Source organism: Desmodus rotundus, chromosome 11, assembly GCF_022682495.2.
Source record: "Desmodus rotundus isolate HL8 chromosome 11, HLdesRot8A.1, whole genome shotgun sequence".
NCBI classification, from domain to species: domain Eukaryota; kingdom Metazoa; phylum Chordata; class Mammalia; order Chiroptera; family Phyllostomidae; genus Desmodus; species Desmodus rotundus.
The window spans coordinates 2,837,645-2,855,919 of NC_071397.1; the positions used below are offsets into that span (position 1 = coordinate 2,837,645).

General features: G+C 41.2%; 1 protein-coding gene across 1 annotated transcript in view; it reads right to left on the reverse strand.

The window, feature by feature from the left end:
- The window catches only part of ILRUN (inflammation and lipid regulator with UBA-like and NBR1-like domains), a 79,581-nt gene that overhangs the window by 33,688 nt on the left and 27,618 nt on the right, over positions 1–18,275 (reverse strand). The window contains exons 2-3 of the mRNA XM_024558123.3: positions 10,382–10,536; positions 4,422–4,619 (exon numbers count right to left, since the gene is read on the reverse strand). Of these exons, the coding sequence (XP_024413891.1) occupies positions 4,422–4,619; positions 10,382–10,536 (353 nt within the window). The remainder of the gene's footprint in view (positions 1–4,421; positions 4,620–10,381; positions 10,537–18,275) is intronic.

The following is an 18,275-nucleotide window of genomic DNA, read 5'->3' on the forward strand; positions in this document are numbered from 1 at the left end:
TACATTTAAAACAAGAAAGTCAGAATGTCGCCAGCCACGCTTCCCCTGTAAATGCAACTGATCTTAGAGCAGCAGCAGCGCCTATGGGACTGTTTCTACTTTTATTTTTTTGGTTTTGGGTAGGGTTTTTGTTTTTGTGTGTTTTTTTCTGAGGAAAAGACAAGCTCAGTTATTTATCCTAACTACTGTTGGGCTTTTCCTTTATTTACATGTCTTCCTGTTGATGTCTTTCCAGCCTGTGTGGCTCATCTGCTTCTGCATCCACAACCCAGAGTGGCCCGAGTAACACTCTGGCTTCACGTGTGGAGAATGAGAGAACTGCTTGTTGAGATAAGCGTGACTATAAGTATTCTGAGGGTCACGCAGGGCACTCTGCTGGGAGGGGGTGGCTTGTCACCATTGGTACCAAGACTGAAATGGGGACAACTGCCCGTGCTCTTACTTCTTCCCAAGAGTCAACTGTCGCACAGGAACCGTGTGTCTCCTAGCGGGTACGAATTCCTTGGGAGAACAGCGATCTTTACCAACGACCTAAGAGACGTCCTGACAAACTCAACCCACCTTCAGGCCCATTCGGTGTCAATGGAGAGTGGAATTCTGCCCTGAACCCTAACACGTATGAATACCCAGGAGCCAAAGTCTTCCTGAGAACCAAATTAGTGAAAGATTATAAAACTACTTTTGTATTTTACCACTATGAATTATGCCTAATTTGTAACTTTTACTCAATCTGAGACAAATCTTTAATTATCTCAGGTCTTTAGTTTCCTTACCCATAAAATGTTGCTAATACTTCCTTCATAAGGTAATTGATATGCAAAAAGCCCAAGACAATGCCTGATACACAGCAAGTATCAGACAGCATTGCTTTTATCTGAGAAGCAAAAGTTCATAAAAAGAAGATAAAATAAAATGTTTGGGCTTGAAAATATACCTGTTATAAATCAGATACCTAGTGCCACTCAACCAAGGGAACCAGATACATGTGTGGCAGGGGAGGAGGGTCAGCAGTAGAGACGAATGCAAGAAGTTAGAGGTATTTAGTGAGACATGGCCAGGTGTCTTACAGTACGCCCACCTCGTGAGGAACCTTCCCACAACATCCCTGAGAAACTGAGAGCGCAACCAACCTAAAGTGGGGAAAGAGAACCCATTTGTAAATTATTAAATACAGCAAAAGTTTGTTTTGAGGAAGAGAAATGAGCTAAAACACCCTAAGTGTTATAAAAATGAGAATGGATTCTTTCTAGAGAAGATCTAAAGACTACAAAAGAGACCCCCCCCCCAAAAAAAACAGAACAAACAAAAAATACAAGGTTTATTGTTAAAACAGAAAGATAAAGTACAGAGAAGTTACCTAACTTGTCCAAGTTCATGCCCAGGCAACCAAGTCCTACGCTGCAAATACTTACCACCAACTACACTCAATGAGCTAACAAACTAAGAAGAATGAGAAAACAGAACTGGGAAGAGCCAATCATGGGTAACATGGCAGGTTTTTCCCCCATGTATTCATAGTTGTGGTTTTTTATGTATATTATATGCACTTTCTGCCAATTAACATCTGTTATCATAATGTGTTCTATAATCAACAGTAATCTAAATTCAGTGAAACACAGTAAGTTTGTAAAATTAAATTCTATACTAGAGCAGATAAAGGGCTTGCAAACTATACTCACAGAGCCCTGGAGGTCACGGAGCAGGGTAACTCGGGCCAAGGAGGCTTTCAACTCGACAAACCCAGTTTCATTTTTATCTTTTCCCCTTATTTGGAAGGGGCATTCATATATGCTATACTATCAAGGAAAGGATTCCACTGATTAAGAAAAAAGTGTGAAAAAGCATGAAGTCAGATAAATTATTAGGACCCCTCAAAGCTTTTAGATTTCATGAAGTCCTGACAGACAATCACATCCCACATGACCAAGAAAGGCTTTAAACACTTTACTGCCTCCAAAGCTAGAATATTTACACATTATGTACTTCTAGAATTTGACGGGATGTTACAAGTACAAATTTAATGTCTCATTACTGATAACTATTTTTAATTTAACACTAACCACACACACAGAACAAGACTAGTATTCTCCAACACTGCAGAACACTGAGAAGCAGTACCTTTGCATCAAAGGGACTTTTTTAAAAAGTCATGTATGTTATCTCTTCTCCCTCCCTTAAAAATGCTAACATTCATTTTTAAAAATCTATTGAGCAGCCACTCTCTGCTTTGCACTGAGCTCAGCTTTTTGAAGAGTTACAAAAAGAAATGAGACATGTATGTAACCACCTTAAATTTTAAAGATGATATGAGTCATTCATCACATTAACTGGGTGGTAAGAAGTAAAGTACTAAAGAGAGGCACAGGACAGAGAGGGAAAGAGATAATGCAATGACGGCTGAGCAGTGGGAGAAACTACTTTCAACCTTGCGCGTAAGAAGATTCTTGAGAAGATTCTTGGGGTGGCTCAGTGGGTTGAGCAGTGGCCTGTGAATTGAAAGGTCACTGGTTTGATTCCCAGTCAGGGCACGTGCCTGGGTTGTGGACCAGGTCCCCAGTTGGGGGCGTGCAAGAGGCAGCTAATTGATGTTTCTCTCCCCCTTCCCCTCTCTAAAAAAATAAATAAAATCTTAAAAAAAAAAAAAAAAAGATTCTTGAGAGACTCTCTCCATTCTGATACCTGATTACATGTTCATATGTCATTCAACAAATAGTTCACAGCCTAGCAGGAGAAAAGGATAAGTAAACAAACACCTCGAATACAAGGTGTTAAGTACAACAAGAAGCATGTGTTAAATTTAATGAAAAAGGGAGAGATACATTTCCTTGGAGTAGTGGACAGAGTAAGCAAGGGGAAAGGAGGAAGAGGGAAAGGTGACCTGACTTTGAGGTCCTAAGGATAAGCAGGAGTTTACTAGAAAGAAGGGAAAAGATATTTTAGGTAATGGGGACAACATAAGCAAGAGCGTGGAGAAGTGAAAGCAAGTGGCGTCTTTGGGGACTGGCTGCAGGGGAGTAAGAAGGTGACTAAAGATGAAAAGTGAAAGCGAGGCCAGGCCAAATGGTGAGGAGCTTTAAGGGCCAAGCCAAGGAGCTCGGCTTTATTGCAGCAGGCACAGAAGTTCAGGCAGAGAACGATGTCACACAAGCACTGTGAGACACCTTTTCTAACATTAAATTTTTTGAGGCTGTAAAAATATTTAAAGTTTCCACTGTCTGCAAAAATAAGAGAATATTTATTCCAAGACTCCTTCAAATAACTCCAAAGGTCCCACTAGTCGTGAGACCAGTTAAGAGCTCCTTGAGGGCAAGAACTATTTACTATTTATTTTTCTTTGGATTTCCAGGACGTGGGATGTAGTGGAACCAATAGGGATTGACCTGTGATTAAGGATAGTAAGACAGAACAAAAACAAAACAAAGATGATTCCAAGGTTTCTGGCCCGATCATCTCACTGAGGTGCCAATGCGAAGAATGTAAGTTTGCCTGGGAAATGTTAAAATTCAGACATCTACAGAACACCCAGGCGTTCTGCCCCCAAGCAGTTAACACACAGCTCTGGTGATCCAAAAAGAGTTTGCAGGCACAGATATGAATTTGAGCATCACCTCGTATGCTCTGCACTGCTGAGAGGTGAAGCCGTGTGGGTAAATGAGGCCACTGAGCATGACCGACGTCCAGCTCAGAAGCTAGTACTCTCAAGGCAAAGATAAGACTAGAAAGAGACAGAGCAAGAACAATGAGCAAGGGAACAGAAACAGAAGAGGTGTTATGTGACTCTAGGAAGGTACACATGTCAAAAAGCCTTTGGAATATGGTGCCAAACGATAGAAGGTCAGTCAGTATAAAGGCTGCTGGATCTGGCAACTGGGCAGTCACTAATAAGCATTTCACTGGAGTGGGTGAAGAACAGATTGGGCTGAAGAATAATGGAAAGCAGGAAGAAAGGATGATGAGTGTAGGTCACTTTGCTCAGAAAGTTGGGCAGTGAAGAGAGAGCCTGAGAGGTGTTAGTAGCTTGACAGTCACCAGGCTGAAGGAGGCATGAACATTTCGTGCATTATCTTTTTTTATATGACTTGTATCTAGAAATTCTGTGAACAAAGACTGCCTTCAGCGTTCTTTCAGCACCTACTAGATTATACAATAAAAATAGCAACATTACTAAATCGTTGTTTACAATGCAAGACATATCTCATACAATTTACTAAATTTTAACTAAAATCCTGGTGTAAAAGGGAGAGCATTAGACTGAACCAACCACACAGCCATTAAATTCAAGTCATTCACCTGCATGAAGTGACTGTTTGAGAGGGGCCAGGCCCTGTTATGTAATTTGACAGGCTCTATGAGCAACGCTGGGGATGCTGTAAAACGTTACCTTAATTCCTTCACCCTGGGCTGCACAGGGACGTACTCACCTCCGTAGTAGAGTCCTGTAGCAGTGCACATCCGCCACTGTCCCTGATACATTCCTGCTCTGCTAGGGCTGCACATCTGGACGCTGACATCTGCAATCTCTTGGGGCTCTAGCGATCTCACCATCACCATATTCACGTGTCCAAACTGGTCTCCCCCGACATATTTAAGACAAACCCCTGGAGGCCAGGCCTCTGCTCCTGAGTTCAAGCAAAAGAAAAAAATGTTAGGGAGTCAGTGGTCCTCTGCTTGGTGCAGTTCACTACAAAGCCACAGAAGAGGCCCCTTTCTTTGTCTCTCACACATGTAATCCTGCCCACATATCCCTAAGCTATGGAGCACCTCACGTGACTGATCACAGGGAATTATCAGAGTAAATAACCTCTGACCCACAGGCTATCCCTACGAGGAGATACAGAAAGCAGAAACAAGGCAGTTCCTCAGGAAGATTTTCAGGGGACCCCAGGGAAGGCCACACAGCACACTAAATCTGAAGACGCTAAAATGATACACACGTGAAGAGCCATGAAAACAAGCACAGAGCCACATCTTTGGAGGACTGCATTCTCTGCTAAGAGGTGACACATGCCCATTTTCACTCTAACTTTTTAAGCTGAAATTCATAGTATAAATATGTCTGACTGTCCCCAGTTTTTTCATCCAAACAAGGGGGTGAAACACGTAAGGAGTAACTTCTACGATAACATTTTCACTTTAAAACCACCTTTCCCCTGATGTATGACTTGGCCTCGAGAGAGTCCTTAATGATGAAAAGACCTAGGCTCAAGAGACTCTGCAAACACAAGACAGAGGAGTCGCGTGCAAGCTCCATGTGCAGGTTCTAACGGTGCAGGAAGAACACGGGCAGTGTGGCCAACTCCCCTGGAAACAACACAACGAACTGTGCGGGACGGCACCAGCGAGAGCTGCTTGAACAAAGGACAGAAGCGTCACTGCAGGGAAATGGCTTGGACAGAAATGTCCTTCCTCCTTTGAAAGTGGCAAAGATCTTAGTTGGTACCAACTCCTGTGTACCTGTTTTCATGTAAACTAATGCAGAATGAGAAATCTATAGATCAACTTGCTCTGACTAGTCATAGGGAGCCACACAGTGATTAGATGTGATTTTTCTTGTGAGGTATCTCCAATACACTCCTTTTTACCACAGACAAGAACATCTATGTATCTTTTTGAGGGATATATGTTCACTATACAAATAAATCACTATGAAAAGATGGACATGGCAGGATACAGCATGCTTGAAATTTACCAAGAGTAGCAGCAGCTGACATAAAGCATCTTGGAAAATGTTGGTCTTTTTAAAGACCAAGATCTAAGAGGAAAATTAAACCCTGCTGTAGGGCTGAATTCACAATTATTCTTTAAAACACAGACAGACACACCCCCCTACCTGTAACAAGACAGTATCTGTTCACATGAAAACCCCTGTAAGTTTGGAGATTGCACTTCAAGTGACATAAAAGTACTGACTTTGTCACCCTTTTCTCCCTGTACCTGATAAAATGACCTAAACATAATAAAATTTGTTGAATGAAGGAAGTTGTAAGAAAATAAGGTAAAGCATGACTGTCTAGGTGTGGGAAATACTTGGCTCTCCAGAGCAGACAACCATGAGCAGCCGGGAGAGTCAGATCTCTCGGCTATGAAGAGAGGGAGCGCTGCTATAGTCCAGGGAGAACTGAATTAGCTGGTAAAACATTATTACATGATTCATGTTAAATTATGCAGCTATAGTCCTAATCATTTTAGTACGCTACATACCCTATTGATGTGGTACCTAGAGAGCCTCTTGAAAAAAACTGGAAGAGCGTCCACCATCAACCCTGAAGTGTCAACTTACTATGAACTGAAGAACCATCATCTATCTTCTGAGAGGCATCAATAATTCACTATGACACACAGTTCTTACAGCCTGAATCACTGGCAGGTCAGGTGACTCTGAAAAAGTCAAAGATACTGACTCCACCTGGCTAAGTATACCTAAAACCAGGATCTGAGAAGTGTAACACAACAGGCTTCAAATTAAGGCTGTTACAACCTGGCTTAACGGGGGATGAATATATGTGTGTGTGTGTGTGTGTGTGTATACATATATATACATATATGTGTATATGTGTGTGTGTGTGTGTGTGTGTGTGTGTATATATATATATATATATATATATATATATATATATATGAAAGAAAGACTAATCTGTGTTTTATGACTTTCCAAAATTGTCACCAGCATGCATATGATTAAGGCTGTGATTCTCCACTTGTCATGGAATATAATTTTATTAAAAAAAAAAAAAAAGTAAAAACAAGCCCCCCCCCCCCCATTTTGCAATTTTGAGATGATAGAGAGCATGGCAAAAATGAAATAAAGTCCAGCAGTTTCAGAAAGCCTGAGACTTACTATGGAGGTGATCGCAAACTAGCGTGGAGACAGTAAAGGCATCCAAAGAATAATGCAGAAGACAGCGAACCTCAGTGAAGATCCCCTGTTCTTTTAATCCCCAAAGTCTAGAGACTGCATTTCAAATTAAGTGGCATAAAATCAGAGACATGCATTGATTTTGTCACCATTACCTCCCTGTACCTGATGAAGTGACTAGAACATAGAATTTGTTGAATGAATGGAGCAGAATGATCTCTATAATCGTGCTGAAGAGAAAGGAAGAAAATTTGTGATTTTAAGGAGCCAAAAGAAAAATGGAGGAATAGTTCTCAAGTTCTTCTCCAACTCTTGTTTTATATGACTTCTGTGTAGTTCAAAAAATAAAGATGCCTCTAAAACCACTCTCTTATGACAATCACAACTACTTCACCAGCCCTGCAAATTGAGCGCTGGCCTGCGAACCAAAGGGTCGCTGGTTTGATTTCCAGTCAGGGCACGTGACTGGGTTGCAGGCCAGGTCCACAGCAGGGGGCGTGCGAGAGGCAACCACACACTGATGTTTTTCGTGCACTTTCTTCCTCCCTTCCCCTCTGTCTAAAAATAAATAAATAAGTAATCTTCACACACACAAAAAAACCCCCAAAAAACAAAAACAAAAAAACTCTACTTCACCAAAGTCAGAGAAACACCAGAGTTATCATTCACGCTCAGCTTAACATTCACTACACGTGGACAGCACAGCATGGTCGGAACAACCTAGAAGCCAGCTGTACAGGTTAGTAAAGAGTACTGTCTGCTCTCACCTTTAGAGGGACAGTTTCAAATTTTTACCTTAAACTCCAATGTAAAGTTTCCTGCTCAAATTTCCCACAATTCTAACACTTCAACAGTGACAAAAGTTTGGATCACGGGATTCTACACCTATGTTATTAAACGTCTCACTTCTGTTTTTCTGTGGTCTAAATCCAAGGATTTAAACAGTTTTAGTAGTTTGATCTCAACCAATGTGTGGCGTTTATCTTCTCTGGGGAAGCTGTTGGGACAGCTACCTGCAGTTCCTATGAGTCCCGCCTGCTGTGTATTCGAATACCTGGCACGCCTGAACCATGACAGCGGAGAGGATCACGAGAATTATGTATGAAACTCTTTCAGTGAGCACTACCTCTTAGGGAAGACTGTGATGGGAGGAAGAGAGCCCGGGAAGAAATAGCAAAGGCCTGCCCTACGTCTGTGTTTCTACCCTAGTTCCAGATCAGGGTGGTGCCAGAGAACCAGTGTGTGTGCACACTTTTCCGCTCTCTAATAACATACCCATCGCTCAGTTATTGGAGGCCGGGTTGTCCTCAAACAGATGGAAAGCATTTAGTGTATAGATAGGAAACTATTTTACAACTGGTTGAAGAAATTCCAGAAAAATAAAAAAACTATTTGTTCAAAGTACTTTGAAAGGTAAATCTCTAGCAATTGTGGCCCAACTTTTCAAGAGGTGTTCAGGAACAAGAAACTCTGTTTAAAGGAAAAAAGGCTGGGCCCCACAGGCTGTTTTAAACTGGAGTTACTATGTAAAAACAGGAGAAAAGGCAGCCAGGCCCACCAGTACAGATTTTCCCCACATCAAAGGGAAAGGCAGGCTCTTTGGGGTTCTGATTTTACCATCTAGCCATTTTATGTTAACCCTCCCTCCAGCACCCCCTCTCCCCATTAACCACCGTAACTGTCTAGTGAATGAGCCGATATATCAAGAGGTTTTCTAAAGTAGAAAACAGTTATTCTGCAACAAGATAGTATTTAAAATATTTCAACATTACTCTAACAACTTGTAATATTTAAAAGCACTGTAATGACCTCATGGAAGTCCAGACCATTTTCACTATAAATAACAAGGTCTTAGATGAACTTTTTTAAAACTAAATAAAATTTTGGAATATTTCATACTTTCTAAATAAATGCCACATTTAAAAATTTCATGTGTTTCAAAAGCATTTTTTTAATTTTAAAAAAATATTTTATTTATTTACTTCTAGAGAGAAGAGAAGGGAGGGAGAGAAACACCAATGTGTGAGAGATGTATTGATAGGCTGCCTCTCACACGCCCCCGAATGGGGACCCGGGCCCACAACCCAGGTGAGCGCCCTGAATGGGGCTGGAAGAGGCAACCCTTGGGTTCACAGGCTGGCACTCAGTCCACTGAGCCACACCAGCCAGGGCTCAAAAACATTTTTTTGATCAGTAATAGCAGGTTTAATAATACAAAGGAGAAACACATGAATAGAAGCTGAATTAGAGACATTGTTTTCACATTTTTAAAAGTAGGCAGTTATTAAGAAAGCTAAGAAAGAAATTAGGCAAAGCAAAGATTATCAAACTTCAAACAAGTAAGAATTTCAAGAAAAATAAAAAATACGGCTATCTTCCCACACTACCACGTGCCTCTCAAAGCAACAATGTGCCACACTGTTACAACCAAAGGGAGAAGCAGCCAATAAAGTTCTCGGAGCCACAGATGTCCGCAGTCGCCTGCAACACTAGGTCAGGCCAAGGGACGCGTGCTCGCTCCATGACTCCCTTTGTCCAAGGGAGAATTACTTCTAAATAAGCCCGAAAAACTAAGAATAATAATTTGGTATGTCAGTTCTTATATAAAAGTCTAGCTTAGCCAGCCTTTCCACATCATAAAGAACTGAAAAGTAAATAGGCAATAAAAATTTACTTTTATAGGGTTTGAGCCCACAGAATTTTACATCTCATTATCAGATTACTTGTCAGCAAGGGTACCCCCACAACCCCGAATTTTCAGCTAAATATCCTTTTGCCTACTTTTCTCTCTCAGAGTTTCTGTCTCAAAAACAAGGATGTTAAAGCATCCTCACCCCAGCATAAATTTTTATTGGATGGGACAAAAAATACTAAACCCACTCAAATTTAAAAAGCCATCAGAAAAGAATTTAACAATTAAAAGGTAATAATTAACAGTTACCAGACACATACTCAAAAATCATTTTCAAAGAACTATGGTTAGATTAATTTTTCTTAAAGTCAGCAATATACCAAAACCAATGCTTTAAAAAAACAGTTTCTCGATCTTGCCAACTTTCCCACTATAAGCAAATCCCCACAGTTCTCACCCTGTTTTTCAAAGTGGTATTAATGTCTCAGATATTTCAATGAAATTTCAGACAGACTCATCCTGTGGTTGTAAAGAAATGAGCTCGCAGCTCTCATTCCAGCTACCTTGTTCTGTGCACGGCTGTGCCTCCACTAGCCTGATGGAAATAACTGGAAGACTGACTAGAGCAGAATTAAAGGCACGGAGTACAAGCCCCACACAGGCCGAGTTCCTGGTATCAAACGAATGCTGAATTGTGTTTAGATGCCATCAGGACCTAAACTGTTCTTCCCAATCTGGGGCAAGGGACATTTCATTGACGTGTGGTCATCAGACAAGAACAAGAAATGCTGTATCATGTGTAAGAGAAATCTCAAGAGTTATACAATCACATTTCTAAAACTACTAAGAAAAAAAGAAAACTGGACAAGCAGAACTGCCCACTACATATTTACCAGAATTCTGGATCCGCCATGTTTTTATGAACTGAGTATCAGGAGGTATTGACTCCCCTTCCCCTATGGTGACATCTTCAACAAAAGACATGGAGGGCATGCTGATGTTTGGGCTCTCGAAGTCGTAGTAGGCGCCAATTGCTGCTTGTAGGTTCCTACAAAGAGAAAAGGAGAAAGACTTCAGTTCTGTCCATCCTCAGTCACAGAAAGAAAAAAGAATAAAAAAGAAAAGGAAAAGGCCAGTTTCTTAGGGTTTATAAAAGAACCTAAGGCTTGTGGTATGTAAATCTTCAGAACCAGTGATTCTGGCTGAGGAACAACAGGAAAAACACCAGGACCAACAACTTGTGCACCATTTTCACCAAAAGTACCCCATAAAAAGCAACAAACAGCACCGCTGGCTAAAACATGAGGAAATTTCCCTCTTACCCAAAGGATAGCAAGTATGAGTCCAGCAAGTCAATTAAGAGAGTTCCTCTGCAGCTATGACTGAAATTTGAAACTTTCTAATTTTATAAAAAAGCAATATATGCACATGGTTTAAAAGTTTCATATAGTGAAAAATACCCATCTTATCTCCGTTCCTATACACACACGTAATTGTTCATACAATTTTCTTAAACACCTTTGCATAACTTTCCTATGCACATACAAGAGGTAATATATAGTAATATATAGCCTTTTACACAACTGGTAGCATATTATTCACTGTCTTTGCTGTGTTCTTTCAGTGCTGTCACGAGGTCAATTTTATGTCGCTGCACAACAAGTATCCTCACTATTTTTTAGATCTGTATCCACTATATAGATACATAATTATGTATGTAACTGGACCACTTTTGAGTTTGTTTCCAAGCTTTAATTCTTCCATAAAAAAGCTTATGCACACAGCAAGCACGTCTGTAAGATAAATCCCTGTAAGTCATACCACTAGGTCAAAGGGTATATGCTTATGGTTTCAATATATATCTACACTTCCCTCAATAAAAGCTGTACACTTAGGAGACTTCTGGTGAAGATGGAGGCACAGGTAAACACAGCTCACCTCCTTGCACAACCACAGCAAAAGTTACAGCTAGACAGCAAAATAAGAATCACTCACAATGTTCAGAAAAATGGAGCTGTATTGAAGTCCACCCACCAAGGAATTAAAGAAGTCACATTCATCCAAACATGTAGGAGGGGCAGAGATGCAGAGATACTCGGAGATGCGACATGGGCAGTCCCACATCCACGGGTGGTAGATAAAAATCGCAGATAAAAATCAGGAGGGAGGGATCCCAGCCCCAGACCAGACCACTCAGCCCAGGGTTCCAGTGCCAGGAAGGTAAGTCCCCATAACTTCTGGCTGTAAAAACCAGTGGGGGTTGGCCAGAGGAAGAAACTGCAGGTTTCTCAGGAGTCTTCCCATAAAGGGCACAAAACAGACTTAGAACTTATGCAGACTCACTCACTCTAGGCTTCAGCAGCGGGAGAGCAGCTGGAAGGGCACTAGTGGCATGTGGGGAGAAACTGAAGTGGCTGGTATCAGGATGAGTGCCGGGGGACAGCTTCCTCCCAGACAAAACTCCAGAAGCTAGGCAGCCGCACTGTCCCCATTCTGAGGCCTTCCCCACACAGAGCCACAAAGTGGCAACACCACATCAAAGACTCCATCAACCTAGTTCACTTGGGTTACCCCTGGAAATTACCTAGGGCTCTGCCCCATCCAAATTACTACCGGTGCACTTGTCTACAATAGGCCACACTACTAAGACAGAGAGTCAAAGCATCTCCACCTAATGCACAGCAAAAAACATAGGGAGGCTGCCAAAATGCAGAGACAAAAGAAATATGGCTCAAATAAAAGAATAGAACTAAACCCCTGAGAAAGAATTAAACAAAATGGAGATAAGCAATCTATCAGATGTAGAGTTCAAAACACTAGTTATTAGGATGCTCAAGGAACTCACTGGGTACTTCAATAGCATAAAAAAGACACTGGCACAAATGACGGTAACACTAAATGAAATAAAGAAAAATTTACAGGGAATCAACAGTGGAGTGGATGAAGCCAAGAATCAAATTAATGATTTAGAACATAAGGAAGCAAAACAAACAAACAAACAAAAAAACCCATACAAAAGACTCCAAAAAAAAATGAGGATAGTATAAACAGCCTCTGAGACAATTTAAAGAGGTCTAACATTCACCTCATAGGGGTGCTATAAGAAGAAAAAGAGCAATAAATTGGAAATCTATCTAAAAAAAATAGTGAAAGAAAACTTCCCTAATTTGGTGAAGGAAATAGATATGCAAATCTAGGAAGTGCAGAGAGTCCCAATTATGATGGACGAAAAGAGGCCCACTCCAAGACACATCATTATTAAAAGGCCAAAAGTTAAAGATAAAGAGAGACTCTTAGAAGCAAGAGATAAGAAGTTAGTTACTGGAGGTTGCCAGATGGGAGGGGAGAAGGGGAGAATGGGAGAAGAAGGGAAGGGATTAAAAAGTACAAATTGGTAGGTAGAGAATAGCTGTGGGGATGTAAAGTACAGTAGAGGGAAGAGAGTATCCAAAGAACGTTATGTCAGTGCCAGAAACCAAAGGCCGCTAAGGGGTTTAAGTACGCTGTGCTCGTTAGATCAAAGAAATTGGTGGTAACTACATCGACTGCTTCGCTTACAGTCTTATTCAAGCCAGTGACATCACCCCCAGTCCCCACAGTGGGCTAACATCATAAATTGCATTTTTTGTAAACATATCCTAACCATAAGCCAATGGATCCAGTGAATTGTTTATCCCCCTTCACCAGAGGACTTTTTCATTGTTTTTAGAGACAGACAGACAGACATCAATGCGAGAGATAAACGGAGACTGGCTGCCTCCCATATGCATGCCGACTAAGGTCAAGCCTGCAACCTTTCAGTTTACGGGAGGTCGCTGCAACCAACCAAGCCACACCAGCCAGGGCCAATGAAGTGTTTTTAATTACACATAAACGCAGCATGAAATAAGCTCTGACAGTATACAACTGTTCAACAGACATGCTATTAATAGCAAGTACCTTTTCTGCTGGGAGGTCCACCTGCTCCTCCAGGTGTTTGAACTGCCAGAAAGACTGACTATATTTAGAGCAGTTACCTCAGGTCAAGCCTCACGCAATGGTGGCCAATATATTAGTCAGTAATGACTGCAATTATGACACCACCAGCTGTGTGCCCGTCCTTTACGTGCTAGATAAATTTTACATGGACAAGAGCTGAGCCAGTGGCCAAACTGTGCCCATTTGCTTGACTATTCAACAGGAAGGCTGGGACTTTAGTCTTCCCAGCAACTTCCTGATCCCGCTGGCTATGATCCAAAGTGAAGGATATATGACTGGTCAAACTTGGGGAAGCCCGACCCCTCCCTCCCACAAACAGGCTTAGGAATACATGCGGGATCAGCATTACACTTGGGGATTGGGGATAAAATGAGGGACTGAAAAATAAGCCTAGTTTGCATTTTGTTCTTCTGAAAACTTTTTATAGAAGTTATGTGTCCAACTTTACATGAAGATCATTTTTCTGCTGCAAGTCTCCAGCAAGTAGCCTGCTGAAAAGTTTCTGTTCACTCGGCTGTAAAATACACTTGGGAGGGAAGAAGCTGTGTACTCAGGACGACTGCCAATTCTCGCCCCCGTCTGTGTCATATTTCACCTCTCGGCTCTGCCTGCTATCAGACAGGGCTCCAAGACCACTGCAGCAGGAACACTGACGAGTGGAAAAATCCAGCTACCCTACATAGGCAGATTCATTTGCCTCATCAAATCTCTCATGTGCCCCAGCTCATCCCACAGCCAAGTCAAAAAATCTGCTTATTTGTACCTACATTATATTGGTAATTTAGCCAGAGAAAGAGAAGGAAAAATCTTAAAGTCCAAAGTGAAACTGAAAGTAGTGAACTGGACTCCTGGCAGGAAGCAGGAGTGGAGGATGACAAAGCAAGTTCATTTCCCAAGTACAAGGCCTCCAGAGAGTGCACTTTCAGCCCAGTGGTGCTCTGACCCATCAGACAGATACACAGCTCAAAACCTGGGTGCATGGATTCTCTGCACTAGAACCATTTCGATCACTGCCTTTCTGGGTCAAAAAACAGCAGGAATAGACCAAAAAGCTCCAATTCAGTGTAAGAACAAGTAGACATGATAGCATATATTCCCATTCAAAACAGCGCACTCACCTATTATTAGCCAACAAGAAATTCTGCCTAGAACCGAGCTGGCGGAGGAGATGCAAAAGGGAAACACTGACTCAATATTCAGCCAGCCTGAATGTTTAACCTTCCAGGTTCCTTCCTGAAGAACAGAGGGAGGCAGTGGAGCCGTGGAGAAAGCGGCACGGGCTGAGACGAGACGGCGATGGCTGCACAGCACTGTGAATGTACTCAATCCCACAGAACTCTACAGTAAAAGTGGCTAAACCGGTAAAACTTCGTATGGTGGTGTTTAAGAGGCAGCTCCTACCTCTGGCTGTGTGGCTTTGAACAAGTGGCTAAACATCTATGTCAGTTTACTTCTCTGCAAAACTGAGTCTTCTGTGTTATAAGGTTGGCTTGTATTTTATATTATAAGGTGGGCTGTGAAGACTGCATCAGGCAATGTGTGTAAATGCCCTAGGCTGTCACTCACTCGTCCAACAAATATGTCATTAATGAGCACTTTCACGTGCGAGGCACTCAACCTGGGACTGGGGATAGAACAGACAGACAGCGAGACAAGGGAAGCCCTTGCCTCTACAAAGCTTACAGTCCAGCAGACGAGGCAACCCAGGAACACTCACACAAGGATAACTCCACCTGCCCCTCACACTGAGGCTATCAATGCAAGGCAACTTTTCCTACTCCGGGTGAAAACTGGGCTTGGTGCACAACACAGTTTCAACTGCACTGATTATCAGCTCAACCTGATTCAGAGTAGAAGAATTTGGTGATGCTGATATGTGTTCCCTGATGAAATACAGTTTTGGAACTCAGAAGCAATAGCATCCAACCTTCATTTTATAAAGACACAAATGAACTGAGAGGTAAATAACTTGCCCCTGACTATTAGTAAAATTTACTATTATTGATAATTTATTATTATAGAATCAACTATTAATAGAATTTAGAGCCCCATCTATTCAAAAGCATAAAGCTTTTAACTTACCCAGAACTTTCTAGTTATGAAATAACAATGACCATTTGATTTCCTTAAGAACATATTAATTACCATCATAAATTCCGTAAATAAATTAGTTGCAACCTTCTCATTAAGCTGAATTCTTGAAAGTGGTCAAATACGTAACTTTGCATATATTCATAAACTCAGAGTATTTATTTTTGTACCACGTATACATACAAAAACCAGATGACTGGTCTTATAAAAAAATCATCTATATACTGAATATACAGTCAGGAACATCACCCAAAAACATGGGGGTAGAAAACAAGTTAAAATCAGGAAATCAGAATTAAAGAAAGAATGCCGGAAGTCTGAGTATTAGCTCAGATTCTCAAGGACATAAAATTAGATACCTTCTCTTACCATTCTCTGAATAGGAAATTCAAAATGATCCAAATTATTTATGAGAAAGAGAAAGCAATCCATCTTATTTGGACACAAATTAAAATGGGAAATCAAAATAATGAACCAATCCAATGAAGCACAAACAATGCCGGCTTTGGGCTTCAAGCAGTACTCATCCCAGGCTCCCTCACCAGGAATCAGGAGGGCGTTCCTACCTCTGAATGACTGGAAAACCTTGCTAGAAAAAGGATCAGCAAAACAGATGGCAGTTCTTACTAGGGCTTTCCAACATCAACTCAACTGGAATCTAACATGGAAGACCAAAAAGAGGGGCCAAAAAATAGGTACTTACGACAATCGTGAATTTTAAGACCTGGAATGAAAAAATTTCATTAAAACAAAAAGATGACTGCAGGTGGAAAACAGGAGTTGGGCTAAAGAAGACTCTCAATATTTTCAAACCTAAAAATTAACTCATGGATACTATTTAATATGCGAAGACAGTAAGAAATAATAAACAACTTGCAGAAAATTCCATTAAGAGGAGCAACAACGTTCATACCAGTCAAGAGAGAGAGGAATGGGGAGGGAGAGACAGGCAGACAGAAGCATCAAGTGTTGCTCCACTTATTTATGCATTCACTGGTTGACTCTTTGAGTGCCCTGACTAGGGGTCGAACCATAACCTTGGTGCATCTGGATGATGCTCTAACCAACAGAGCTACCGGGCCAGGGCCCAGCAGCATTTATCCACTTCTTAAGAGCCCTAGCGAATCCAAGATTATTTCTTCTCTCTTCTTTCTCTGGCTACTTACTGACCCCTTAATCTTATTACTTTTTAGAACTGGTCTTTCTATCACAGCAATTATACCTTTTCCAAGTAGAAATAAAAGACAAGCATTCCACCATGAACAGGCAAGGTGGCTGTTCTAGATTTACAGAAGATGTAGCAATATAGGACAGATACCCAACACTGGCGTTGTAGGAGTTTAGTTTCTAAGTGCCCTTGACTGATGTGTCTGGATCAAACTATTTTTCCTGGAGGTCCTGGATTAGATTCTGATTCTTTAAAAAGACAACGAACAGTTATAAAATATACATTTGGGCTCTGGTGGGGTAGCTCAGTTGGTTAGAGCATCATCACGATACACCGAGGTTGCAGGTTCGATTCCTGGTCAGGGCACATACAAGTTGATTCCAATGACTGCATAAATAAGTGGAAAAACAAACTGATATCTGTCTGTCTCTCTCTCAAAAAAAAATCAATAAAAATATACATTTGGGGGCAAATGAGGAAATTTAAATATCAACTGGATATTTTTTATTAGTAAAGAATTTTTGTACAGTACCTTAGTATGTGGTTATGTAAGAGGATGTCCTTATTTTAGGAGCAGCATGCTGAAATATTTAAGGGTGAAGAAGAGTCATGGTATTTACAAACCTCAAATGACAAAAAATTTTATATATTAAAAAATAATTATATCAAAAATGTTGCCCTGATGGTGTATGTAGTTCAGTGGATTGAGCACGGGGCTACAAACCAATGGATCGCCAGTTCGATTCCCAGTCAGGGCACATGCCTGGATTGCAGGCCAGGTCCCCAAGTAGGGGTGCGTGAGAGGCAACCACACACTGATGTTTCTCTCCCTCTCTTTCTCCTTCCCTTCCCCTCGTTCTAAAGTTAAATAAATAAAATCTTAAAAAAAAATGTTAACCATGTTGAATCTAGGTGGTAAGTATAAGGTATATGCACACTATGATTCTTTTTAATTTTCTACAGGTTTGAAAAGTTTATAATAAAAATGTAAATGCAAAAAGAAGGCAGAAGAAAGAGAAGATATCCCTTTTACCGCCACTGGAGGATATCAAAAAAACTCAGGCACAGAACTACTACGACCATCTTGAGAACACGAAGGGATCGACTGGGAGTCTCAGGAGAGCGAAGGGTGAAGCTGCTGTATGAGGATGAGGATCAGAAACGGAAATAACTGCTGTGTCCTTGACGCTGTAGTTGAACCACGAGATGAGGCAACCCTACAGCCGTGCTACGTCGGGCACTCTGCTCATCTGAGAAGACAGAACTGGCTTACTGTTTTATTTTTAAAAAGCAGGTTCTGAGGACAAAGAAGTTCAACAGTGGCATTTGTAGAAGTTGAGTTTCTAAGTGCCTCTGGCTAGTATGTCAGGATCAAACTATTTTTCCTTCAAAAAAGAAAAACTGGGGTAAAATACACATAAACACTGAAATATGTAACTTGGTGGCATTAAGTGCATTCACAGTGCTATGCAAACACCACCTCTCTCTAGTTACTTAAGAACACCCCATACCCATTATGTATTCATTCCTTATTTTACCTTCCCCCTATC